General features: G+C 40.3%; 1 protein-coding gene across 3 annotated transcripts in view; it reads left to right on the top strand.

The window, feature by feature from the left end:
* Positions 1–218: 218 nt before the first annotated feature.
* LOC308083811 (uncharacterized protein) overlaps positions 219–27,503 on the top strand; it is a 32,641-nt gene continuing 5,356 nt past the window's right edge. For 2 of the 3 annotated variants that reach the window (XM_080426198.1, XM_080426199.1), the window contains exons 1-11: positions 219–481; positions 4,562–4,669; positions 4,772–4,852; positions 10,971–11,078; positions 18,754–19,875; positions 20,327–20,410; positions 22,220–22,309; positions 23,666–23,740; positions 24,820–24,915; positions 25,904–26,005; positions 26,743–26,829. In XM_080426198.1, coding sequence (XP_080282324.1) covers positions 430–481; positions 4,562–4,669; positions 4,772–4,852; positions 10,971–11,078; positions 18,754–19,875; positions 20,327–20,410; positions 22,220–22,309; positions 23,666–23,740; positions 24,820–24,915; positions 25,904–26,005; positions 26,743–26,829 — 2,005 coding nt within the window. In that variant the 5' untranslated portion in view covers positions 219–429. The remainder of the gene's footprint in view (positions 482–4,561; positions 4,670–4,771; positions 4,853–10,970; positions 11,079–18,753; positions 19,876–20,326; positions 20,411–22,219; positions 22,310–23,665; positions 23,741–24,819; positions 24,916–25,903; positions 26,006–26,742; positions 26,830–27,503) is intronic. The other variant, XM_080426200.1, reaches the window with a different exon arrangement.

The raw sequence follows: 27,503 nt of genomic DNA, 5'->3' as shown, positions 1-27,503 counted from the left end.
TAATATGGGGGTCACTGGCATATCTTTTCAAATAGGGGTCCGTGGGCTAATAATTGTCAATTTCGGGGTCCTTGACGTGGAAACAGTTTGAGAACCACTGATTTATACATTATGTATAATAACTCAACTCAATACAAAATTACATTTTAAAACTTTTATTTTGAAAGTCACGAGTGCGACCGGAAGTGTTGTGTGATTTATATCCTTGCTCGGCTAACTCTAACGGCCGGTCGTGAGAGCGACGACCACGAAGATATAAACCGCAACGGATTTTTGACGATAGCCACTAAAGTTAGCGGCCAAAAAAATAACAAGAAACGGATAAACCCATTCGTTAAAACCTAGCGCTAATATTGGGATTTGTGAATTACGTCGCCCCAACGTTGTCTAAAACAGCGTCTGGTCTGAAGAAAAGACTTGGCAGCAGAAATGCAGGCCGCCATGTTCCAACCAGTGAGCGAGTTACAAAGAATGGCCATGGGTATGTTTATATAATGTAATGCATGTACTCTCACATAAAAAAAACGACGTCTCTATATATTATTGTCGAAATTTATAATCCGTAGTACGACGGTGTCGCTCGCCCAAAAATAACCGATCTACAAGCTACCGACAACGCGTCGGTGCTACGCGATTTGGGCTTGTAGAGCTGTTCTTTTTTTGGTAACCGGGAAGAGTCGTCCCAAAACACCCTCGCCCCCGCTTTTTTTCGCGGACCAGCGGTTCTTGCATTCGTGTATTTGTTGTACTGAGGATAAGGTTTCTAATAAGGTTATGTTTTGGCACCGCTTTGCTGCGGTTATGTTTAGGAATAAGGTTAGGTTTAGGCATACTTTACTGAGGTTACGTGTAGGAATAAGGTTAGGTTTAGACATAGTTTACTGAGGTGAGGTTGGGTACTGAGGTTACGTTTAGGCATATCTGTGGAATACCGCCGGATTTGCCCCGGGGCGACTGTGTTTTGGTGCGAGCGTTTTGGTATTCCTTTTTTTGGGCAAACGACACCCGCCGCGATGGAGTATAGACTGTAAATCACAAGCCTTCATGTTTTCTCTTGTTTGACTACATTCACTCTCTAAAGACTTGACTTGGAAATCAATCCAAATTCCGTGACGTGCTGGTAGTAGCGTTATAATGCAGGGGAGAAAGGCCTAACATTGTGTGGATGGATGCACTAAATGGAGTTTTGACAAAGATGGAGTCTGTCCAAAAAGGAGCAGGATGTAGGAATGAGAGAGCCTCTCTGCCAGCGTTGCCAGGTTTTGAGAGAGAAACAAGCAACCAACCAGGTCTAGGAAAACAAGTCCATAAGAAGCGACTATAGGCAGTAGACTTTAAACCTATACTGTTCTATTTAAAAAAAAAACGTCTGGGGGAAAGGGGGGGGTGGATATTTGGAATATTATGGTGTATATAATAACAAACCTGGAACAGGGCTCCAGCTGGTACAAAACTTTTCCGTTTGGGACAAAATGTATTTGGGGGTCCATGACATGAAAATATCTGAGAACCAGTGGTTTAAATAGTAATTAAAACATGTGGAAGCAAGCCCAAATAAGCAACTACACTTTGTAAACAAGTTCAGAAAACGCAACTACCAATATTTACAAGCAACTTTACAGAAAAAGAAGCCCAAAGTCGCTTATAATAAGCCGACATGGCAACACTGGACGGCACCCCTCTGGCTCCAGTGCCAATTCTTTTCCACTGAAAGCCTGCTCCTAAAGTGTCTACTATATGACGTCACATCATGTGTTAATTTAGATGGTGTGTTACTGTGATATCTCCTGAAAAGATGCCAGTGAAAGCAACACACAATGACAGTCAACATATATTGCTGTTTACATAATATGTAAGGCCTGCATTTGTGTGTGTGTGTGTGTGTGTGTGTGTGTGTGTGTGTGTGCTTTACACATGCATAATTTTTCATTTTTTGCATTTTTCCCCCCCATTTTTTTTGTGTGCAATTTTCCGGTTTACATTTAGACAACAGACTACAACAACAGACTACAACAGACTCAGTCAGACCTACATACAAAATACAAAACAGTGTACGAAGTAGGGGAGTATAGTTATCGGGGGGGGGGGGGCACAGCAAAAATCCCTAGCACAGATCCCACCACCCCATGAGGAAAGGACAGCAATTTGCAGCGAGTAGGGCCCCACGCCCCTGCAGCCCCCCACCCTGGACTGGCGCTGTCAAAATCCTCGGCCTACACCACGGACACAAGTCTTATGTCCAATGCTATGGGACGGGGCAGCGCCACCCCACACATGCATAAATATAAACAAATAAATAAACGTGTGTGTATATGTATATGTATATATATATACATATATATATATATATACATACATACATACATACATACATACATACATACATAAAATAATAACGTGCACACACTCAGTCCTAGAATGGCTGTGATATTACATACATTTCATGTATTCCAGATACACAGCCATAGATCACCCCCATGCCCGCTCGGGTAGCAGACTGATGGTGGTGCTGCGTGTGACGTGTGTACTCACCCAATAGTTAATTGCTGCGACTTCAGATATTGTCCTATAGATTTTGTAAAATATCTCCACTTTTCCACGAGCTTCACACGGACGTGTGTGTGTGTGTGTGTGTGTGTGTGTGTGTACACACACAGATCTGAAAAGTTACCTTTAATAGTTTAGTAGTTGGCCTTTAATTTAAATCTTTGTATATTTTATAATATTGCTAAGGAAGCAACTTACATGCAGGGTAACTGAGAATCCTCAAATCTAAAATACTTGCTATTGCATTTTTCTTTATTGTCTAAACATTTTTATATTTGATTGCTATAATGTTTGCAGTTTGTTTGTTAAAGGCATAGTATGTAACTTTGCCCTTTGAACTATTTAATCAATATCTTAAAGAAGCGCGTCACCCATTTTCGACCTTATCTTTAAGGTCCTCCTCACTAATTATTTTAAGTCTTTCTACTCAATGGGCTTTGGACAGTTCAGAAACCTGCCTCCCAATGACATCATTAATGGAGATTGGAAGCTAATTAGAATCTACAGCATTTCTCTTCCTTGAAAGTTAGAACTCTGAAAGAGAAGCCATTGTTCTTGCATCAATAAAAAAAAAGTTTGAAATCTTAACAGACGGAGCGAGTAGACAGAACTACTTCCATCTTATAATGAGTTAGTAAGGACCAATTATATGAAGATAGGGTTAAAATGGATCAAGTGGTCCTTTAAGTATTTAATAAAGTAGGATTATCAATTTAGCTAGATAAGTTAAAAAGTGAAAATAATATTATCAGCAATAATCAAAATACATGATTAAATCATATTTCTAAGCTTATTATTCAGATTTTTCACATATTTGATATATAGATCTATTTTATATACGCACAGCTACACAATAGTCTTTAAAAGGCATTGTGTGAATTGTTACTTTGTATGGCTTTAATTGGCATCTTTTAATGAAAATATTCACCCTGTAATACAAATTACTGTGTGATGGCATCATACATATGCACTGCAAATACCAAGATTGCCTTGGAGATGGGGCATGTTTATTGCCATGTACAACCAATGGAAATGTATTAAAAAAATGTGTGCAGATGACCCAGACAATGGAATGCCCTAGTTGTCTTTATTACTTGTAAATGTATTATCTAAGACAGGAATTTGAGTTTAAAACTCAAATAAAAATGATACGATATGCCCACAAAATCCAGATCTTGCAAATAGAACTGTAAGGTGTGCCCACAAGATTGGGATTTCTTGGGCACATCATGCATTTTGTGATGTGATGTGCTCCTCCCATTTGAGGTCATGTGTTTGAGGCAATTGATTCACTCCAAAGGGTTAACTGTTGTTCCAATTTATTTCTTGTAGAATTCTTGCTCATTTCACAAGCTGCAGTTTCTTTTTTTTTGACATTCGCTTGATTTTTACCAAATTTGTCTTGTGAAGTGATTAACAATTCTACATCACTGTACATCGGAAAACATATTTTTTTCACAAGCAGTCTTTCAGGATTGCTTATTGTCGGGTGTTTTACTTTCAATTAATTCCTACAAGGTCGATGCTTAGACCTATGTCTCAAATGTTATCATCAATGCAAAATATCAAATACGATGATTAAATGAGAGGCACCAGTTGGGGATTGGGTGTGGTATATGCAGTATACAATACAGTCAGTGCAACAGAAAAGGCAAGACAGGAGCTACTTTAATTCGGTGGTGGACTGCTTTTAACCACTTTCATCCTGGCAATGAAAGTGGTTCCAGTTCCCAGGCAGTTGCTCTAGCTCCTGGAGCCACTGACCCCTGAGGAGAGATTCAAGGTTGAATTGAAGCTAGCTTTCTAATAAGGTAATCAATAGGCTTCGGTGTCCAGCAACGCCAGTGTAAAGGGTAAAAACTTGGGTGAAAGCGTGGTGAGAAAGTTGACACAATGACTGCAGGGCACACGACCGACAATCCTGTGGAATATAAGGTAGTTTGTTTATAAAATAACATATACTGATGCTATTTTTTTTAATCTTCCCTCTGCATCTTTGCTTCATCCCTGATAGTGACAGCAGGAAAGCCAGGAGTGGGGATGCAGCCACGGGCCATGCCTGATCCCGGGCCAGCTGTGGGAAGGAACACAGTCCCAAACATGTGGCATGCACTCTTACCAGGTGAGCCATACTAATGTTTACTTAAAATGTAATGAACAATTACCGAATATGTTCCATCACCAATGCGCTGTAATCGTATAATCGTTATAATCTGTCCCGCAGGCAGTCGGCAGGCTCACACTCTTTCAGCCAAGGAGCCTCTCTCACTTCCCTCTTTACTGAGAGAAGTAATTGCAAATATGGGTAAAGTTATAGGCCTACTGCTAAATCTGCAAAGATGAAATATATAGTTTTACTATTTTACCCAAATACCCCTATATGACTTAAGTAATTTACACCCATATGCTGGAAAGGCAAGTTGACGGGACAGTGAGTCTTCTATTGAAATTGTTTTAGTCACACAAATGAAAATCTGATAATGACAAAACTTAAAGGTTTAAAAAACCTTTAATTTGGGACTACAACACAATAAGGCCTTTTAATGCCATAGATAAACATTCCCACTCTACAGTATGTCTGGGGACACATAGCCTTTAGTTCTGTAAATTGAACTTGACCCTGTCAGACAAGATAGTCAATTGCGCCCCCGCCCCCACCCCCCCACGGATGCTTCTCTGCAGTGTAAAGATGTTCACACGGGGTAAAAGATGGACAAAGAACGTCTGTGGAAATTGATCATCATTAATTCTACCCCGGGACAGCTACTGCATTTTAACGGGTCTGCAGTGTGAAGACGACTTTGGTCCCCTTTCTTTTAAATATATATATTTTTGCAATGCATTTTGAATTAACCCCATTTTGTACAGACTTCATAGTGTCCATTAATATCTATGTATTAATTTGTATATTTAATTAACATTCCCTTTGCCTCATATTACTTGACTAATTTGCATGGAGTCATTCTGCGGTTACTGATGTAGCAACTGGCGGGGCTCCCCTGCAGGTTTGTGACACTGGCTGGGTCCCTCCTGTATCCCCCCCCCCAGCCTCCCCCACCCCTCCATACGCACACATGCACACACTACACACCACTACTGTCTAACTACTTTTCCATGACAACACACAGCCTGCATTCACATTATACAACTGTTAAGCTATTTGCTGAGAGTAAAAAAACTGATTTATTCAGGACAATCTGAACTCAAAGCCAATTTGATGCAGGGGTTGAATACACCAGAACATAACACTGTTGATTCATTGCATGTTTGAAAGCCTGTAATCAACATGTATGTCTGATTCCTGTATTACAAATTGCATTTTAACTGATTTCTGTCTTGAGAGGTTATTGTGCTATTTTGGGGTATATTTTCTGTTTTAACACACTTAAATATGGTCATCGCGTTGCAAATGATGAATTTGCAATACAATGTGTGGGGCTGGCCTCAACTATTCACATTTGGATATTCGTTTGTTGGGTAGGCATTGAAAAAATATATTTAACATGGTATATGCGCTTAATATTATGTTATATGCGCTAAATGTAGTCTATCAATGAAGGCAGACGGCGAAATACATTTTGTCAGCACATTCCGGTAAAAAATAATTGTTCTAATAGGGCACATGACATCCCTCAACCAAAAGCGTGCGCTTCAGTTCACCTTGGGTGTTGAAGGAAAGAAGACAAATGCAGAAGATCTCAGCTGTTTGGGAACATTTGAAATTAACAGATGACAAAACAATGGCAAGACCAAGACAAGGCAAAGTATGCAATTTGAAACTTACTTCCATGGATGCACAACACGTTTAAAAAGTCACCTGAATGCTGTAAGTAGACTTATTGTTTGTCAATGTAAACAGTCCACCTAGAAGACCTATGCTAGCTAGGTAAACTTGTCTAACTTTCCAGCTAACGTAACGTCAACGTTAAAGAACATCATAACAATTTGCCTAATTTTGCATCAGAAATGTTGAGTAGCTTAGCCTAATATTAACTTGATCTTTTTATTATTATTGTAGGTGCATCCCCAGGCATTGTCACATTAACATCCTCAACCAGCCCCCAAATTACACAGCAGAGCCTACAGTTCCTAGCAGAGAAAAGAAAGAAAGAGAGATAATATATGCCATTGTAGAGACCATCACTATGGATATGAGGCCCGGTAATGTAGTTGAAGACGAGGGCTTCAGATAATGAATGAAGACGATCGAGACAGACTAAACTGTCACCAAGACATCCCCACTGCGTTGGAACTCAGCATGAGAAATGCTTGATTGACTGGTAGAGCAATGCTGGCCAGTGAGAGCTATTTGTCAGATCCCAGATCGAAGTAGGGATTGCAGACTAGAGGAAACTGGCACAGGTGACGGGAAAAGGGCTCGAAAGTGCAGTGGGCCCCTAATGACACTAATAGAATTCCTACCACAGGAAGAGAACTTGTCATTCTCGGCAACAGTGTCAATGCTCTTCAACCTGAAGAAATGCCACCTGTCACCAGAGGAGGATGACAGCCCTGCCAGAGAAATGAAGAGATTCATATCAGATGGCAAGTGTTTGGAGACCAGTAACATCAACATCCTTTCTTCATTACTGGACCTGTGATTCACGCAACTCATTCCTTGATTGAGGAGGAGGACCTCATTTTAAGGTTAGACTCATTTTATATTTAAATTATTCAGTTAAAATTACATAATATTATTTACCATTATTATGCCACACTACTTTATCTTCTGCATGACATATTTGACTAATACAATGGCATTTAATTTTAAGGTTGTCCTTGATGCACATCTGCAAAAGCAACAGAAATTTCTGGAGGTGGAAGAAGAGCCAAAAGCCAAAAAAACAAACAAAAACATAAACAGAACATGAAGGAGACGGTGTAAAGAAAGAAATACTTACGTACACAACACAATTCCAGTCTGTCCCACTTGCATGGTGGAAGCAAAACGACCACTACCAATAACAGGAATTTGCAGCCAAACTACCTTTGCATGCCACTTAACCTCGTCAGAGCACATTTTATCAAAGCCTGGCTACAGAATGTGGTCAAAGTCATCTTCTCATACACATGAAGAGAGTGTAGGTTTAGTTCATTGAAGTTTGCGGCGCGATTTCTTTTTTGTTTTTAGATTTGATGTCCTTACTTTTATTGTGTAACTTTACCATTATTGCTCTGTTACGATAGAGGTTACAAGTAAGGTGCATAGGTCGTGATGTTGGACAGCAGAGGGCGTGGTTAACCGTCTCTTAAGGTCTATATCATTAGTATGCCTGGGCTTGCCAGAGCTTTGTTAGGGTGTTTGATTGTTGGACTGGCAGTCATTTGGAGTTGGCATGTGAAGTAGAATTGACCCAGCATACTTCTGCTAGCTAATGCATTATGCACTTAGGAGTGATGCTCTGAGATTAAGAACTCATTTGCATACCTGTTACGGATTTCTCTCCAGTGGCTTTGTTTGAAACGCTTTCTGTTGAGCACTTCATTTGTATATATATACACACCCAACTAAACTGTACTGAGTGGACCGCAACAGACGATGAAGCTGCTACCAAGGGCTGGCTGGAGATGCTGCATGTAAAGGTGAGGTTTAACCACAATCTTCATCTCCTTGTCCAGCACCATTGTTGCTTGCTCTGCCATATCACAACTGCGTGGGCCTGATCTGAGATAAAAAATGTTCGTGATATGAGCTAATGCATTGAATTAATGTATTGAGTAGAGTGAATCAAGCCTGCGTGTTTGTGATACAACCTTGTTCTATCTCTTTACAGATTGTTGTATTCTTAGCCCACAGGCCTATAAGGCCATTCATTTATTTTTCATTCTTTGTTTAATTAAATACCCTTTACTGCAGTGCCTATACCCGTGTGCTGGTTCGGAGTGGGCGGGGTCTGGAGAACCACTGATCCGATGGACTTTACACTCTACTGCACTTCCTTGGGTCATCGACAATACACCCGCCAAGTGTGAAGTCGATCGGATGAGCGGTTCATGAGATACGTGTGCCCACTCGGAGCAGGCCGGGCCAAATCTGGAGAACAGCTGATCCGATGGACTTTACACTCGACACTGCACTTCCTTGGGTCCACAGCAATACACCCACCAAGTGTGAAGTCGATCGGATGAGCGGTTCGTAATATATGTGTGCCTACTCCGAGTGGGCTTGGCCAGTTCTGGAAAACCGCTCATCTGATGGACTTAACACTCAAACCAACGTTGCACTTCCTTGGGTCCTCAGCAATACACCCTCCAAGTGTGAAGTCAATCGGATGAGCGGTTCTGGAGATTTGCGAAGGACAGACAGAAAGACAGACAGACATACAAAGATTCCTTCTGATTTCTGCGTGCTTTGTCAGGAAAATGTCTTGGAGCATTACACTGTTAGGCCTACTGTTATTATCTTATTAAAAGTATTGTTGTAACAGAAATATGTGTGTTTTGTATCTTTGTTTGACATTGTTAGGCTGTAAAATGTTGTCGATTTGGTGACTTTTTAATACCCGAAAGTTTTGTTGGAGATATATTACCGTTTCTGCTGTTGTCAGAGCGATTTGTCAGGCATTGTTTTGGATTCTGAGCCTATTTTATATTAGGAACATTTATGTAGGCTATAATTCATCCATGAAAAGAAAAAAATGACTTTGTTAAGCCAAACCCCTTGGGATTGATGAAACTCTGAAAATGCACCAAGGCTGTGGAGAAATAATATTCAATAACCGGAATTATAGCAGTTTTTCCAAACTTGCAGGAAATATAGCCCTTCAGCAGCATGGTTGAATTACAGACCCCCCCCCCCCCTAACACACAACAAAGTGGACAAGCGTATTTTGTATAATAGTTTGTTTCAATTCGGTGCATTGCTTGTTTACGTTTATGTCCTCTCTGATTGGTGTATAGTGATTCTCAAAATATTTGGCTTCAGGGGTACATGTATGTATATAATCCTTTTTGAGAAGCATTGGGCTAGACTACAGTTCAGTGCGTGGGGTCAGAGCGCCTGGGGAGGGGGAAGATAAACTAAACCAACCTTTCAGGCTTATTTGGTTATACCTGTTGATTCCATCCCTATTTCAATAGCATTTTAATTCCGACATGACTTAAGTTTACATATTTGGGGGTAGTTGTGGATGCTCACATTGTATACACATTTTGGTGGGGGTCCCTGATAAGTCACATTATACTCATCTACCTACACCACTGCCACACACTTTCCAACTTGCCTCATGGCCAAACCCATCCAAGTGGAGGTAATTAGCCAACATACAGCTGACCAGATTTGTTCACGGGTTTAGCTCGTCTCCTTGGAACATGCTACCGTTTTACGATATAGTATTTGGTGGTGAAGTCATGTGCACATGATGACTTGCATGGATATTTTAGCTCTCCTGTCCTGGTCCTCCATAATGTGGGTGTCCAAGTATTTTAGATATTCATTTAGATGAGAGTAAACAAAGTGACACCTTCATTGCTTGTAATGTAGAGGCATTCTGTTTTAGTTGATGTGCTATGAGTCTGCCAGTTTGTTCACCTTCTTCATAAAACCCTGTTCTGAGTCTAAACAATGTCCTGCTTTTTATTATATTTTGTTTGCAGATGTGTTCGTATAAATCAACAGTGTAGTGAACATTTTTGGCCTGGCAAAGCCGCAGTTAATGAATCCATTTTTGAAACTCTGACAGATCGGTTTAAATGAAATACCTTTAACCTCAGCCCCCCCCCTCTTTTCTTTCCTTTTGTTTTCTTTCCCCAGAGAATTGATCAAAACGTATATTGCCTAAGCAACAAGTGATTGACCAAACACTAAACATTATTATTGAAGTTGAGTTTTAATTCAAATAATAACAAAAAAAACTACATAAACAGTACTAATGCCAAAACTAATTATTTGGCATTTTCTTATGTTATAAACATTCTGGAAATCAGTGTCTTGACTAGCTAAATCCTGCATTACCTATTCTCAAGGCTGTGATGGATGAAGATATCCACCTTGGTGAACTTATCCAAGCTCCCCATAAACATACAAGGACACTTACATCACCAGTATACATTTAATTATATATTTAACAGTAAAAGAGCATTGCAAATAGCTAGTTTTCCCTGCTAGACATACAGTGGACATTTATAGGCAATTTATATTTATATAGGACAACTAAAAATTAAAGCATGTACAACAAGCGACTTCCTCGACTCGTGATGTCACAATTTTTGAATTCCATTCTGCTACTTATATAGCCTCCTTTTCAGAAACTTGGAATTTTATGTAATTTCCATATAATTATATAAAAAAGCAACTGATATTGTCTAGATTTTGTATGTAGACATCTGAAGTTGTCCCTTACCGTACCTTTTTTTTAAGAGGAGTTTGTCATCTTAATTCAACCTAAAGTCTCCTGTTTTCTTTTTCTATTCTTTCATTGCAGACCAGTCTGTCGCTGTGGAGTCCAGAATGCAGGTGAACATGAACCCTCCAGATGCAGCCAGGGTCGTCACCATTGGACACGAGGGGCCAGTATATCACCAGGATATCAGTAAGTTTCATGCCGTTTTTATTTCTCAGGACCAAGCTGCCATAGTTCCACTATAGACTAGAACTAGACTAGAACCAGAGTGTAAAGTGTTAACTTGATTTCTTACTTGCACATTCAGGTAAGTGAACTGGAAATCCTTGGAATCAGATTAGTCTAGATAAGCGTACTACATGTATATGACAAATATTTGACATTGTGGAATTATACTTGATGGTCTTAAAAACTATGTTGGAATAAATGGCATAGCTTTAAATGTGTAAGCTAATACATATTAGAGAAATGCTCACATTTTGCTGACTTTTTAACCGTAGAGCCGTGCTTTATCATTGATATACAGCCCTTGTCATCTTAACCTGCTGCATCATGCTGGACTCCGTTGTATTGCACCACCGAGCTGCTCACATTTGTATTAACTATTTATGCTTAATTGTGGGAGTTAATGGGGCGGGATATTAGGCTTGTGCATATGTGCACATTGTCAAGTTGATTCTGATTTATAAAGGGAGGATTGTGTGCCGGTGTGCATGCACGGTTTTATAATTTTGTGCGCATGTGATCTTTTTGTATAGAAAATGCACACGGTTTCATAAACCTCAACCTATCGATTCATACCATCTTCTCACGTTTAGACCATTGTAATGCCACAGCTTGCACAAAATGCTGCGGCCATATTGTTTACTTAATCTAGTCATAGGTCCCATATTTCACCTATGGTGTGACAGGTCTTTTATCCATCCTTCTTTCCTGTCTTAAATCTCAAGTTGACTGTTTAACTGTTTTATAGGGATGTAACGATGCATTGCGAGACAGTTCATTATCAGTACAAATATGTGACGATTAAAATCAGTGAATCGAAAAATCTATTGCGACACCCATTGTTAACAGCAGTGTGCGTAATCTAGTTTTGAGTTACTTTTTTGAGACCTTTTTGGGGGCATCAGGGGGCATGTGACACCTTCATAGGTTATTTAGACTTAGATTATTTGTCAGTGAATAATTGCTCCCACTGTTTCTGATCTGGTGTTACAGCATGTCAGACCCTTAATCAAACTATACATTAATCATAACATGAACTATTCTTTAATTTGGTATGGTAAAAATAAGATATTAAATATATATATATATATTTTTGGTCTGAGAAATTATTAAAATATTATTTGTCTGGAATCTGATTTGGTTAAAAAGAAATTGTGAGGAAATTATATTGTGAATCATATTGAATCGTGAGTTGCATGTACTGTTAACATCGACACATTTTAGAAGCCCAGTCACTCAGATCAGCTGAATTTGTAATTTGTCAGCTGACATCTCTGTTTTGATTTATCATTTGTCATAAATGGCACCGTCCGTCATCTTACCTGGGCATTCTGGGAGCTGGCAAAGCTTTAGATTCAATATAAAATGTAATGTAATGACAAACTTTACAGAGTCTTATCACCAAAAACTGTGTAACACCTCACTGCTGCCCATGGAACACAACATTACAAAACTTAAAATAATAATAAACTACTTGCGCTACATAATGAGCCAGATTTTTCATTGAGAACTGGCTGAACAATTAACACTTCAAACACGATAGATCGCTGTAAGTAAAGATGATGGAATGAGGTAAAAAGGTGTGTGTGTGTGTGTGTGTGTGTGTGGGTGTGTGGGTGTGTGGGTGTGTGTGTGTCAAAAAAAGCCAATGCTTATGTAACCCTTCTCAGTGTGATGAGCACAAGGGCTGAAAATAATGTTAGGCGAATAGTCAGTGGCAGTGTCTTTAATGTGATTTCCTGTAACGTTTTGCTCTTCCGTGAACAGATATAGAATAGAAACAATTAAAGTATCACCTAAGGTCCTTATACCGTATACGAAAATAGGACGTGATTATTTCATATCAAACTGTTAATTTGGTGATGCCTCATTCATACAGGTTGGTTTTATTCTCAGTGAAAAATCAAGCTTGTTTTGAAAAATAAATGTGTCGCTTTATAGCTGTGTTATATTCTCGGTCTGTGTGGATGTACTCATAGCATAAACAGCAGTTTACAATGGGGTTTTGACCTACTACATTTGAACCTTTTTACTGGCAGAACATAAGCCACTTTCCCCATAGGTAATTATTACAGCAAGTTTAGAACAGGACTCTGGTATGATGGCTGCCACTGTGGTATGATTCTGGAGTGGCATTCTCAATGACATGTCACCTCTATCGCTATGTATACCTTGTGTTTCATCTCACTTTTGAGTTATGTGAAGCACTTTCTTCAAAAAGTGCTATTTAAATACAATTGTACTCTTTACTAGGGGTGTAACGATCTATACAAATCATGGTTTGGTATCTAATTTTCAGTACAGTAATGGGAAAATGAAAAGCATGCAATTTTGTGTTACATAGTAGGAATAGGACAGTAATTGTTGTTATCGTGATCGTGATAAAAACTGCTCAGAATAATCATATTTCAGAGAATTTAATGGACCCTTCGCTAAACCCCACCCCAAAAGCGATTGTCCAATGCCACCTTAGCAACCGTTGTTAGCCTGGCATAGGTCTGGCAAACTTTCGTCACCTGCCATAGCTGTCAATGTTATTTCGCCCGCACACACACAATCATTTGCAACATAATAGCAAGAATAGGAATACCACGATAACGCAATGGTGACTATGAACCACGTACCCAAACCCGTTTGAGGCTGCTTTTCCCAAGCTGAAATCTGCACTTAAACTACAAGGCTGAATGGCTGTGTTGTTGAACACATACACAGCTTCTTCAGGAAAGTTACACGATACGACTCACTCGCCCAGGTGGTGTCAATAATAGGCTACTAATCACTGTAATCGTAACAAAATTCAGAATTACAGCGCTGCCTGTTTCGGATTCCGCACGTTAAAGTATATTAATTCATTTGTTCGTCTATTTATTAACTGCTCCTGGCAGTCTTACCCTGCGGTACATGAAAACTCCTGTTACAGTCATGGATCAACTTTAACCTGGTGTTTGCACTTTCTCCATTTACGGTCCGTACATCTACAGTATATAAACGTTCAGATTTCAAATATAAAGTGCTTACCCCATGGCCACGGATGTTGAAATTATGCACGGGACGCTCAAAGGTACCCGTATATTCTGTATTGTTCAATAAAAAGCATTTTAATCCGATCAGTGGCCATTTTCTCATAATGTATCAAGAGTGCAATACACCTACAAACCGATAGGGTCGCTTAGTTGAAAGCGCATGGAGAAAATGGCCACCGATCAGATTAAAATGCTTTTTATTGAACAATACGGATGATACGGGTACTTCTGAGAGCCCGTACATAAATGTAACATCCATGGCCATGGGATTAGCACTTTATTTTTGAAATATGAACGTTTATGTAGATGTACGGGCCATAAATGGAGAAAGTGCAAACACCAGGTTGAAGTTCATCCATGACGGTCGTGACAGTCGACCGTCGTGTATCCATGGCTATTACTCCCTCTAACATTTCCCATGTTTTTAGTTTATTGAAATCATGTCATGCACATTTGTCCAGTGCATAGCCTACTGCAGGCCTTGTTGACTAGATTTAGAAGAGATTTTGAAGCTCTTGCTCCTGAAATGATCGATTATTTTTAAGGTGAAAAGCCATCATTTAACATGAAAGTCAATGGGTGAGAAGCAAAGTTTGCCAGGCGCTGCCAGGCCTGGGTGTGACTAACTTCGCACCACCAGTCACAGAGTGGAGTGGGTGGGGCTTAGCGAAGGGTCCATTACACAAGGCTTGGCACCAAAGGGGCCAGTCCTCTAGTACAATGATTCTCAACCTGTGGGGGTCCTCACATGATTTTTAGGGGTCATCAGATGACAGTAAGGTGACATTTTTTGGGGCTTTTTCTGCCCTATCTATAGTTTCATAGTAGAGATGGATAGAAAACAGGGGGAGAGATGGGGAGAGACATGCAGCAAAGACCGTCGGGAACGGGACTTGAACCCGCGGTGCGCTGTCAGGCTTCTTATGAGCCTAGGTGCCGGACCTCTAGGCCAGGTCCAGGCCACAATTTAAGGACTTTTAAGACGTTTTTAATACCTAAAGAAAAAAGACCATTATTGCATCAAAAGTAGTCAACAAACTATAAAAACTGGACTAACATTAGCCAAAGTGTCAAATAATTTAAAAAAAATAAAATAGTTGATCTACAAGCTCCCAACGCCTCGTTGATCTACTATTTTCACAATATTTATCTGTGGAGTCAAACAAAATGTCATGCCTCAACTCCTACAATTCCAAGTGCTTGTCTGGGTGGGGGGTCCCCAGTTCAAATATGATGATTTTGGGGGGTCGCGGCCTGAAAAGGTTGAGATCCACTGCTCTAGTACAGGATTGGTGTGCAGTGATGTTAGGTTTTTAATGTAATGAGTCCCGGGACTCACTGGTGGTCATTTGAATGAGTCCCAGGGAAAGTTTATGAGACCTAATAAAATGTGTAATGTTTGAGAAATTGCAGTGGTTAACCCGTGTTTGATATTATATGGCTATAATTATGGTTGTATTAATCATGTTGATAATGTATCTGAAAATCTAAATCCTGAATCTGAAACATTGTGGGGGAAAAAGGTTTTCCCCCAAATGCTCCTTATTTTTCTTATTAGTACAAAAATAAAGCATCATGACTTTTTTTGTTACGTTTAGGTAAAATACCATGCGTCCACTGGACAGAAACTATAGTAAGGTATTAGTAATTAGTTTAGGTATGATGTATACTTTTCTGTGCTTACAGTACATATCTCCTACTGTACATTGTATTCACTACTCCTTGGAAAGTCAGAAACTCAGAATACATACAAAGAGTGACAAAGAATTGACAAAGATACAAAATTCATAATAATAATACAATTATTAATTACATTTACACTTACAGAAACAGATAGGAACTAAATAACAACAACAACAGAGACGGAACATAGATATTTGTACATTTTTGGAGAATTATTTATTGCTCTGGTGTTTTTTACAAAGCGGGATTCCCTTCGCGACTCGTGGCACCTCGGAGTTTCGGCGCGCAACACACGTCTGTTCGAGTTTTGCACCCTTGGTGGCATGGGGGCCACATGTGGCCCCTTTTGTGGCTATTATCATGGCAGACCCTTGCTATGTTTGTGCCCAAGTTTGGTAAATAAATAAATAGTAAATACTTTAAATGGAAATATCTCCCTCCCACATGATGATCAGTGATCGGAATCAGTTGGTCCTGCTTCAGGTGATTAGTGATCGCCCCCCAAAACCCTGATCGGGGCATCCCGAGTTTTAAGTGAATAAGAGGACTTTTGACATGACGACCGGTCCAAAAAACTGGTGCATTGGACAGCTAATGCTTGTTGTGACAAGAACATACTATACTCTATACTGTTAACGTATAGACTGGGAAGACTGTCTTGTCTTACCAGACATATCAGTCAGAACCACTCGTCCGTCGCCACCGCAAGTTTAACAGGCTCTGTGTCCGTGCTTTACATCTTCCGCATGTGAGCACATTGAGGTGCTGTATTTGGGTTGCTCCGGCAAGCCCGATTATCTTAATAGAATCCTGTAGTGTGTGTTGCCCCATTATTTTTCAAATATTGTAGTGTGTGTGTGTGCATGCTTAAGAGAATCTTATAAGATTATCCTGTAGTGTGAGATGCTACCAGATTTTGGCAGGGGAACGACGGGAGTCACTCGCGACCAAGAGAAAGTCTACACAAGGAGACAGAAGTGGAGTGAATGAATGTGGTGCGTTGGACAGCTGAGGCTTGTAGATATGTGTGAAGAGAACACGGTCTATAACATGTCTTCTCAGACATATCCCAACCGTTCGTCACTACTGCAAATTAAACTGGGCTCTGTTCATTATTTACATCAGCCACTGCGGCTGGTTACTATGACATAGAGAATGTCAGTTCTTCCTGGACAACAATAGACTTACAGCCCATGCCATGTTCCCTATAGTTCTAGTCAGACTGGCCCCTCAAGCTCATTTGAATCACCTTGTTAAGACTGTCAAATACCTTGTCAGACTGCACCAAGTGGTAAGGGAAGAAAGAGGGGTGTGGTTCAGAGTCCTGCACGGGTCCAATTTTGAGAACCCGCGCCCGCCCCGCCCGTCAATACTCAGATCCGTAGACCGACCCGTCACCCGTGATTATTTCAAAATACGAACCAGACCCGCCCCGCCCGTCAAATAAACAACCCGTTGTCCGCCCGTTTACCCGTGATTACATGCAGAGTAAAATGTAAATCCTATTGAAAAATGTGTTGAAAAAGATAGCAGCCTTCAACAACAGCGCTACATTCAGAGGTCAGGTTCGTACAGAAATCAAGTGAAGACGGAGGAGCGAGCTTAAGCCACGCGCGTGAACGCGCATCTACGCAGCACACATGCGTCGTTGTTTACGTCGTCAGATGGTTTTAATTTGAAGGTTTAACAGGATGTTCAATGTGTTTTTGTGAGTTAAGATAACTGACCAGCGTGCTCCATGCAGTTGTGCTATGTTAAGTTACACAAGTGACGTTGTTTGGGCGGAAACAGTGCTCTCTGATTTTCACAATAAATGTATACCCGCCCGGCGCAATTAGTTCAGTACCGCCCGTACCCGTGATCTTATCAAAGTAAAAATTTCACCCGTTTTCACCCGTCAAACGGCGGTACCCGTCGGGTATCCGCGGGTACCCGGCCCGTTGCAGGACTCTGGTGTGGTTAAAGATTTTTTTGTTTGCTTGGCTTTTGTTTGGTATTTCTTTAGTTCATAATGCATCTACAGTATCTGTACAATTTTGGTTTTTATTTTGATCGATTGTACACCACATGGCTTTGTTATTAAATACATATACTAGTTTAAGAAGAGAGATAAGCTTTATGATTATATAATGGGAACATAAATTTACCCACTGTGGGGGAAGTTGTGCCAAATGAATTCAATGCACTCAATGAATGCATTGTCATTACAATGACAAACTTCTTTCGCACTTAAGCACACAGACTGCTGTTGTACTAACTATGTTTTGAAAAAGTGTGACCATTTTTGTAAACGATTGTAAAAAGAAGAAAAAAGACAAAATTCTGTAAACAAATCTATGGATACATTTATTCAGATTGAGTCATTGTTGCACAGCTATCAAAAAGATGGATTTAATCAGTTGTGACTAAACAGTCACAATTAAACATCAGTTTGTCTCTGTTTTAGTTTTCTATTCCAAAGTACTGTATGCTTAATTGAAAAGAAGGAATTACAGAAAAACATTTAAATAAATGCAGTTTACATTTTCATTTCAAAAGAAAATGCAGTACAACACATGATATCTAAAATAAATAAGTATGAAGTGAAAAAGTGAAAAGGAAATACCCGTAACACCCATATTACCTCCCTCCCCTGCTACTCAATGCATGATGACAATAAAGGTTGCAGTTGAAAATAACAAGGACTCAAAGTGAAGATAGTAATGGACATTTGACTTCATGAGGAGTGTCCTGTCCACTATGTGTTGTTTCTCATGTAAGGGACGAAACACAGCCAAACCTTATCATATTGTAACACTTTGTTCTACATAGAGAACCGTATTTATTTTCAGGGTGAAGAGTAGTGGTCAATGCATTAAGCTACAATTTAAAACGTTTTCTTCCAACAAACATTATTTTACATGAGAGAATGATCTCTTATTTTTCTGTTTCAGATGCCGCTTCAGCCCCGGCTCCAATGAAAGGAAAACATCTCTCCTTTGACCATTGTGGCGGAAACTTCAACACACTACCACTACCACTACCCACTACCCCTACCCCTACCAAAAAACGCCAGAGAACCACGAAGGTTCACACCGGAGAGAAGCCTTACTGCTGCGATCAGTGTCTTAAAAGGTTCGCCAGAAGGACTGAGCTCAAAATACACCAGAGAGTCCACACTGGGGAGAGGCCTTACTGTTGTGGGGAGTGTGGTAAACGCTTCACCCAAATGTCCAGCCTGAAAACACACCAGATAACTCACACAGGAGAGAAACCTTTCTACTGTGATCTGTGTGGAAAGAGTTTTAGTCACTCAGGATCCTTAAAAAATCACAAGCTCATGCATACTGGAGAAAAACCCTATAGCTGTGAACAATGTGGGAAGAGATTTACTCAGTATGGCCATTTAAGGTCTCATGAGCTCATGCATTCTGAAGTGAGGCCTTTCAACTGTGAGGACTGTGATAAAACCTTCGCTACAGTGTCGCATCTCAAAAGACATCGGATAATTCACAATAGAGAGAAACCTTTCTACTGTGAGCTATGCGGAAAGAGTTTTAATGACTCCACAAACTTCAAAAAGCATATACGCAGAATGCATACCGTTAAGCCTTACTGCTGCGAGCAGTGTGGTAAGAGATTTGCTGAGTTTGGAGACTTAAAGACTCATGAGTTCAACCATAGTGGAGTGAAGCCGTTTGGATGTGACCAGTGTGACAAAAACTTCACCACATTGTCGCATCTGAAGAGACACCAGAGAATTCATAATGGAGAGAAACCTTTCAAATGTGAACTGTGTGGAAAGAAATTTCACGACTCTTCAAACTTCTGCAAGCATAAGCGCATGCATACTGGAGTGAAGCCTTACACTTGTGACCAGTGTGGGACAAGCTTCACCACAAGGTTTATACTCAAATCCCATCAGAGAACTCATACTGGAGAAAAACCTTTCTGTTGTGACCAGTGTGGGAAATGTTTCCACCAAAAGAACAGTCTTAAATCACATCAGAAAAGGAATCCTTTCTGCAGCGCCATTTCTATCAAACAGGAGGAACCTGAAGATGACATGGACCTCAGTAAGTTCCTCTTTTTTTAAATCTTTCACTCAGGTCCAAGCTGCTAATAGGTCTGCCATGGACTCTAGTAGCACCAGAGCTTAGTGGTAACTTGTTTTGTTACCCTGCCACTTCCGTGAACTGGTTATCTAATTGCCCAACTTAATTTGTAATATTAACAGTGTGAAATGAATTTTAACATAACCTATTGAAACAAATCAGAGCTGCATACAAATTCTACATTTTCATCAAAAAACAATGATTTGTGGATAGACAATAGTAATATGGAATTAAAATTAAGTGAAAATAAGTTTACGTTGAAGATTGAGGAATTGCCTGATCATAAACGTAGCTTGTCCATTTGCACTACTAGTAACTCCACCCTTTCTATTATTAAGTTGATTATTAGAGGGTTTTTCCATCTTCGTTCAATCAGTTAATTACTTAATTTCAATTGCTTTTTTTTCTTCAGACCAGTCTACGGAGGGGAACTCTTCAGACACAGCCAGGGACGGTTCTGCTAAAGAAAAGGATCCCGAAGACCACCAGGACACCAGTAAGTGTCATTCTCTCCCTGTTTCTTTCTTTATCTTCAGTCCAAACTACTATTTGTTCCAGTTTGGGCTTTCTAGAATAACCAGGCTCAGTGTTAACATTTTTCTTTTGTGCTTGAGTTTGTAAGTGTCGGGCTAAAGGTAACTCACATTAATCTGTAATATCTACTGCATCAAAACTGAAAATGTGACCCAAAGCAGCAATTAGTGTAAATGATCATTGATTTAAAAATGTCTTTGTTCCATTTCATATGAAAGTGGAGGATCAAAGCCACAGATATTGCATGTATAGATTGACTGTTTTGGAAGTGGGCCTTAGAAATATGTGATTATGAAAACTGTAATTCTGAGGAAAAAGGCCTTCACAGAGCTGACAAGGATGTTTTTTTCTCAGCTCAAAATACATCTTACAAAAAATTATGAATGCTTTTTAATTCAAATATTTAGTTAATATCACGCAGTTATTGTTATTCATTTGGAACATAATAGTTAAAGGGATACTTCACTTTCGGGCCGGGGACACATTTAAAAAAAATATTAAAAATAAATGAAAAAAGTTATGGAAAATTCATGGCCCCCTCACACATTAGTAGGACACTCTAATGCGTGAGGGGGCCATGAATTTTCCATAACTTTTTTCATTTATTTTTAATATTTTTTTTAAATGTGTCGGCGGCCCGGAAGTGAAGTATCCCTTTAATATGTGACCTGATTTGAGGGTACATTTTAATGCATTAGTTTAATTCAACACATGCCCGATAATAGCATGTAATTAAATGTAAAAACATATATCAAATGGGGGGTTCAATAATCTCTGGCCAGACACATCCAACAGTTTATTGCATTTGAATATCTCGAGCTCAAAGTGAGAAATATCGTTGCATTGTAAATCCTGATTAATACTCCGTAGCACGACGTTGTCACCTGTCGGAAATGGCCGACCTACAAGCTATGTGAGCTTGGAGGTCAGCTAATTCTGATGCGTGACACCGTTGAGCGACAGAGCATAAATTATGCTTAATACTACGTGATATAATAAAGCAATAAGCCACTAGAGGTCGCACAGAGTATATCATAATGGCTGAGGGGCGTAGTGAGGCAAACCAGGGTAACTGTTCATGAATTGCTTGGGGCTATCCGATAGCCGAGTTGTTAGGGAGTGTAACACATGGGCTCTAATGCCTGACCTTAAGTTCCCAGTTTGATTCCCGGCTGACCTGACCATTTGCTGCATGTCACTCCCCTTCTCTTTCTCTGTGTTTCCTGTCTCTCTACACTGTACCTATCCTTTAAAAAAACGATTCATGAAAAGTGTTGAGAACCATTTGACACCATCTCAGTGGTCTTGTGGTTCCTGACATTGGGAGGTCATGGGTTCCATCAATCCCTGGCCGCGTCATACCAAAGACTATAACAATGGTACCCAATACCTCCCTGCTTGGCACTCAGCACCAAGGGTTGGACTGAGGGTAAGTCCCTGTGACATACTAGTGTCATTGTCCAGAGGGTGTACTAGTACATCTAGCCGCCTCATGCTCCGGAAACAGGAGACACCACCTGGCTTTTTTACTTAACTACCATTCAAGGTTAAAATGAAAACTACATTGGCAGATTGTAGGATGAACTATGTCCTTTCCTCTAGTGCCTCCCTCATTAAATATACAATATAAGCCTAGTGGGAGCATGGGGCTCTAACGATGGCAATGTTGGCCGGTTCAAACCATGTTGGTCCGGTTGTCAGTTATCTGTGCAACCTGTGTGACATTAAATTCCTTTATTATATTAGCCCTTATTCAATTCCTTGATTCCAGACAAGTCTGTGAAATCCAGACTGCAGGTGAAGATGAAATTCCCAGCTAGGGCTGTTTCTAATGAACAGGAGGAACCTGAAGACAACCTCAGTAAGTTCCCCTCTCTGTTTCTTTCTTTGATTCAGGTCCAAGCTGATAAAAGTTCCACCATTGTCTCTCTAGTAGAATCAGGGCTCATTGTCTCTCTAGTAGAACCAGGAATCAGTTGTTGCCCGGTCAGTCAGCCATGCAGACTTGAATTCTACTTGCCCAAACTCAATTTCTAACAATTATCATTGAATATTCAGGAGGTTTCTCTCTTTCTTTCTCTCTGTACATCTTTACCACTTTACTTCCTTCCTTCTGCCCTGAAAATGCTAGTTCCTGAATTTGGCAAATCTCACCTAATACTCGGACAAAAACAGTGATACTGATTGGCCAAATGGTGGTACTAAAACCCTGAATTTAACATTGACACATAGAAAGCATCAATGATGCTTGCGTTATGTCAGGTTTGACACATCGTTCTTGGCGCCTCCAGTGTGACAGTTAAAACAATGAGTGTTTCTTGATGCGAGCGTCTGCCACTTTCTATGTGTCAGCCCATTAACCACTTGAAGCCTAGTGTTTCTATTCTGGGACAAACATCTGGCAGAAATGGCAGATATACAAGTTTTAGTGAGCTTGTAGATGGGCTATTTTTGGTCAAGAGATTTGGTGATGAGGGAAAAAAGTACATACAGTACCGGTACTCAGTTTCTGTTGTGTCGAGTGTACTGTATATGCCTAGTCCACGCCTACTTCACATCACAGCACACTTCTGGTTGGCTGCCATTCTGTCTCACTACACAGTGGCAGAGTAAATTTTCTCAACTTTGACTCGTCAATCTTTGCTGTCTCCACCTCCTGCCACAGTGGGGAAGGTGGCACTCGCTCCTCTTCATAGACAATGCATTGAAACTCACTGCATTCTCAGAACGCAGCAGAGAAATAACGCTGACAGTGTGAATTTGGCGTACGTCTCAACATTCTTTTTTTCCTGTGGGTCCATTTTAAATTTGATATAAAGGGGCTCGTTGCACGCACAGGGGTCCTGTTGCGTCGGGGAAGAAAATTGGCCCGCCGCGATCCTCCATTCCAGAGCTATGGCTGTTTGAATGTGGCTTTTTTTTTTAAACACTTAGAAAACAACAGAAATTCAAGAAAAAAATACTTTTGTAAATCCTTTAACATGGAAGCAGACAATATTTTTTTTCTTTTGGTCACTTGATCTCTGGGTGTACACTTCTTCGGTGGTGTTTGGATCATTCACAGGCTTCACCCGCCCCCCCCCCCAACCCAAAAAAATATAATTATGTTTTTACGGATTTTGGACGTAAATTAAGTTAATTACGTCCGTGGCAGTGAATGAGCTAATTGCGACTCACCGCTATATTTAATGAATTCATTTAAATGTGTTCTTCCCAGACCAGTCGAACTCTCCAGACGGAGCCACGGACGAGTCTACTAAACAAAAAGAACCTGAAGACAACCTGGACATCAGTAAGTTTCATTCTGTCTTCATCGCCGCCAGGGCTGAACGGCCAAAGGCGAGGGATTATGTTTTCACTCCTGTGAGTCCGTCTTGTCTGTCTGTAAACTGCTAGTCAAGGGCACCACTGTGACTGGACTGATTGGCATGAAACGCCCATCAAATCACTGTTTTGACATAACTCTTGAACTGTTGGGGGAAAAAAATGATTCCTTGGATCATGACACAACTCGCCATAGGCCACCTCCATTTCCGCTTGACAAGATTTTCTGCCATTTTGTGTATTTTTGTAACAAATTTGCTACTAGTCCTACATATTGTGTCAAGAGAATGATCAAGAGACATTGCAGCTTGGATTATTCACATAACAAGTCAACATGTGACTGCAGCGTGACTAGTGCTCTTTCTCAGGTCCAAAATTACAGACTAGAACCCTAATGGAACTATGACATTTGTTCAGAGATCCAACATGTTTAAAGAAATGACTTATACAAACCCTAATGGACCTGTTAATTTTTTTCTGAATTCCGATCTGTTCGAGGTTTTGGAGCGGTACCCTAATTGTACCTGCGAAATTCGTTCCAAGATCTGATTTGTTCCGATATTAGGTATAGTTTGATGTGCTCTGCCAACTCACTGAAACTCAGCTGGCAGCCTGGTAGGCATGCCTAACTAAACTTTATTAAACTTTATTTTTCACTGCCGTGATCTGATCCTAGATCAGCCTAAATCATCTCTCGAGTTAGTCTACACAGCACTTCATTCCTTTATCTACTGATCAGCACTGAGTACAGATCCACTCAGAAATAATATTACACTTAATGATGGACCCAGGCCCGAGGAAGAATCTGAGGTAGCATGGACCGACCTGGACCCAAATGACTAATAAAACACGGACCTGTCCTGAACCCGTACAGACCTTTGCATTGTCGGGTAGACCCGTGGAGACCTCTAAGCATGACGTCAATGGAATCCTCATTTAGAAAGAGCTTGCATAGACGTTTGAATTGAGATTGTGGTGTTTTTATTTTATTGTATTAATCGTGCAGCCCTAACCCATCAAAGTCTTTAATCTTTTCCTTCATTCCAGACCAGTTAGTGAAGTCCAGACTGCGGGTGAAGTTGAAATTACAAGCCAGGGCCATTGCTAATGTACAGGAGGAACCTGACGATAACCAGGACCTCGGTAAGTTCCTCTCCGTTTCTTTTTTTCACCTGCCCACGACCTGGGGTTCAGTCCGGCCTGTGGCATGATTTTGGGAAGAAAAAATGATTATTCAAGACCATTTACTATGTATGTACGAATAAATACAGTAGATCATGGGACTTCAACAGGGGGTCCGGGACCCTTAGGGGGTCCCCAGAGAAACAGCAGATGCAACAAATCTTTGTGCTAATGTAACCTTTTTTTTCTACATTAACCTTTTGAACCCTTGCACAACAGCTTGTAGATCTGCTATTTTCAGCAAAGAGGATGGTGAATAGAGAAAGTATAAGTACAGAGCTAACCGTCAAGTATGCTAACTATTGAGGGTTTAAGTGGTTAAAGGTCTGCAAATACACATTAACATATATCCAACATATTAATAGTAAAGATAAGTCAACAAACCAACACTGATGATAGTGGTGTCAAACAAGTCTATCTATGAAATCTATGAAAAAGTTTAATCTGCAACACAATGTTATTTATACAACATGTAGTGGGGGGTCCTTGCTTCATCTGTCTCTCAGCTAAGGGGTCCTTGGCCTAAAAAAACGTTGAAGACCCCTCCAGTAGATGATGGATCTGTGAGTGCTGGTGGTCTCTTTGTTCTGTTACTTATCAAAACTCTGAACCTGACGAGTGCTGTGTTGGGAGCTGTGCACACTTCTACTCTAAATACAAATCTGTCATGAGTGTCAGTGGCAGACACTCATGAATAAAGATACTTTTTTTTGAGGACCTCGTGATGGTTTGAAATCATGTAGCGTTTGTTTGTATTGCATTCCTTAATGGTGAATGAAGAATCCAAAAACTAAAAATAGAGTTGAAAAGTCGGATTTGGGAGGGGCGGATATAGGGAATTGCGTCATGAGCCAAACAGTTATAGGCCAAAACGTGAAGCAGCCTGTTGTAGCACCACCATGAGGCCAATTTAACAGTCTGTTAATTCATTTCAATTCCTTTTTTCCAGACCAGGCTGTGGCGTCCAATCTCGAGGTGAGCTCTTCTGACCCTGCGGTTTCTACTGACCAAAAGGAACTTGAAGACCTTGAAGACCACGAGGAGGACATTGGTAAGTGTCATTCTCTCTCTGTTTCTCTCTTTCTTTCCCTCAGGCCCAGTTTGGGCTCTCTAGAATAACCAGGGCTCAGTGTTAACTTGTTTCCTTTCTTGCTCGGGCGGGTAAGTGGACTGGTAATCTAATTACTTGCTCAAACTCAATTATAACTGTCCCAAATGTAATTGCACTTGGGCTCAAATGATTCTGTGCTACATCAAAACCCTATTATTTTCACAAAATGTGGTGTAAGATATTTGCATACCAGCAGCTATACCATTTCAGTTTAAAAGGGAATCTACATTGGCAGGTTGTAGGGTGAACCTTACAGATCTTTGGTGACCCCATGTTCTTGCCTTGACCATTATATTCAAACACCCAAAACAAGACCTTTTATGAACATGCATGTTCATGCACGCATGTTCATGTACACGCACATTCATGCACACACACATAGGACTTTTCATCAGTTATTTTTGTTTCAAGCACACCTACTGACTTAACCTTTCAACAGAACAGAACATGATTAATGTCTATAAGTTATCTGTGTAAAAAAATCTGGTCACTGTACTCTACTCTAGCACTGCCTTCAGGGAATATAATATGCAATATAGGCCTAGTGAGAGCACAGGGCTCTAAAGGATGGCAATGTTGGTCGGTTCAAACCACTTTGGTCCCGTTGTCTGTTATCTGTGTAACCCATGTCATGTCAAAGTCCTTATTTTAGTCCATATTCAATTCCTTGATTTCAGACGAGGCTGTGGAGTCCAGACTGGAGGAGAAGATGAATTCTCCAGACTCAAGTGAACAGGAGGAACCAGAAGAACAGCAGAACCTCAGTAAGTTTCATGTCTGTTTCTTGTTTTTTTTCTGTTATGTTGCTCATCATCATTCCACTTGGTTTGCTCTTTTGACAGTTTTACATGGCTGTTTTGTTGTTATAGGACGTTTTCTTTGTGGTCTTTCACACCACAGTCAAATGGATATCAATGAATTTATGTGAGCCACTTAAGCCCTACACTATACTTTGTCGTACAATGGTATTGTGCATTGTGACTGAGGTTGTAGATCTGCTACCTTCTGTATTTTGGGAATTTTTATAAAAAGGTTTTTGCCTTTAATGACATGCCCAAAATAGGTTGAAAGGTAGAAAGTGGTTAACTATTAGACTGCACGGCCCTTTTAGGCTACACGGCCATCACACCTACGTTGCACCGCCGATCCGACTGATATGCCCATATATGAGCGTACCAGGGTCAACATTCGCAAATCGGTATTGTTAGGCAATGGCTTCTGTTGTGTCTGACATCAGTGCATGTTGTCCACCAACCGACCATAAGGGGACCATATATGGAGTACTCTGATCATGTCATCAATATTACATAATTATACTGGCCTGGACATATTTGGGCATGGCTAACACAGAACTCCATATATGGGCATACAAAACACAGTGCACCACAACAACGGCCTGCATTGTTCGGCAACGGTTTCCGTTTGTGTCTGACATCAG

The sequence above is a fragment of the Gymnoscopelus braueri genome (assembly GCF_963280865.1).
Source record: "Gymnoscopelus braueri genome assembly, chromosome: 4".
Classification (NCBI taxonomy): Eukaryota; Metazoa; Chordata; class Actinopteri; order Myctophiformes; family Myctophidae; genus Gymnoscopelus; species Gymnoscopelus braueri.
Note: the sequence above shows the minus strand (reverse complement) of the source record. Positions and strands in the feature narration are given on the sequence as shown.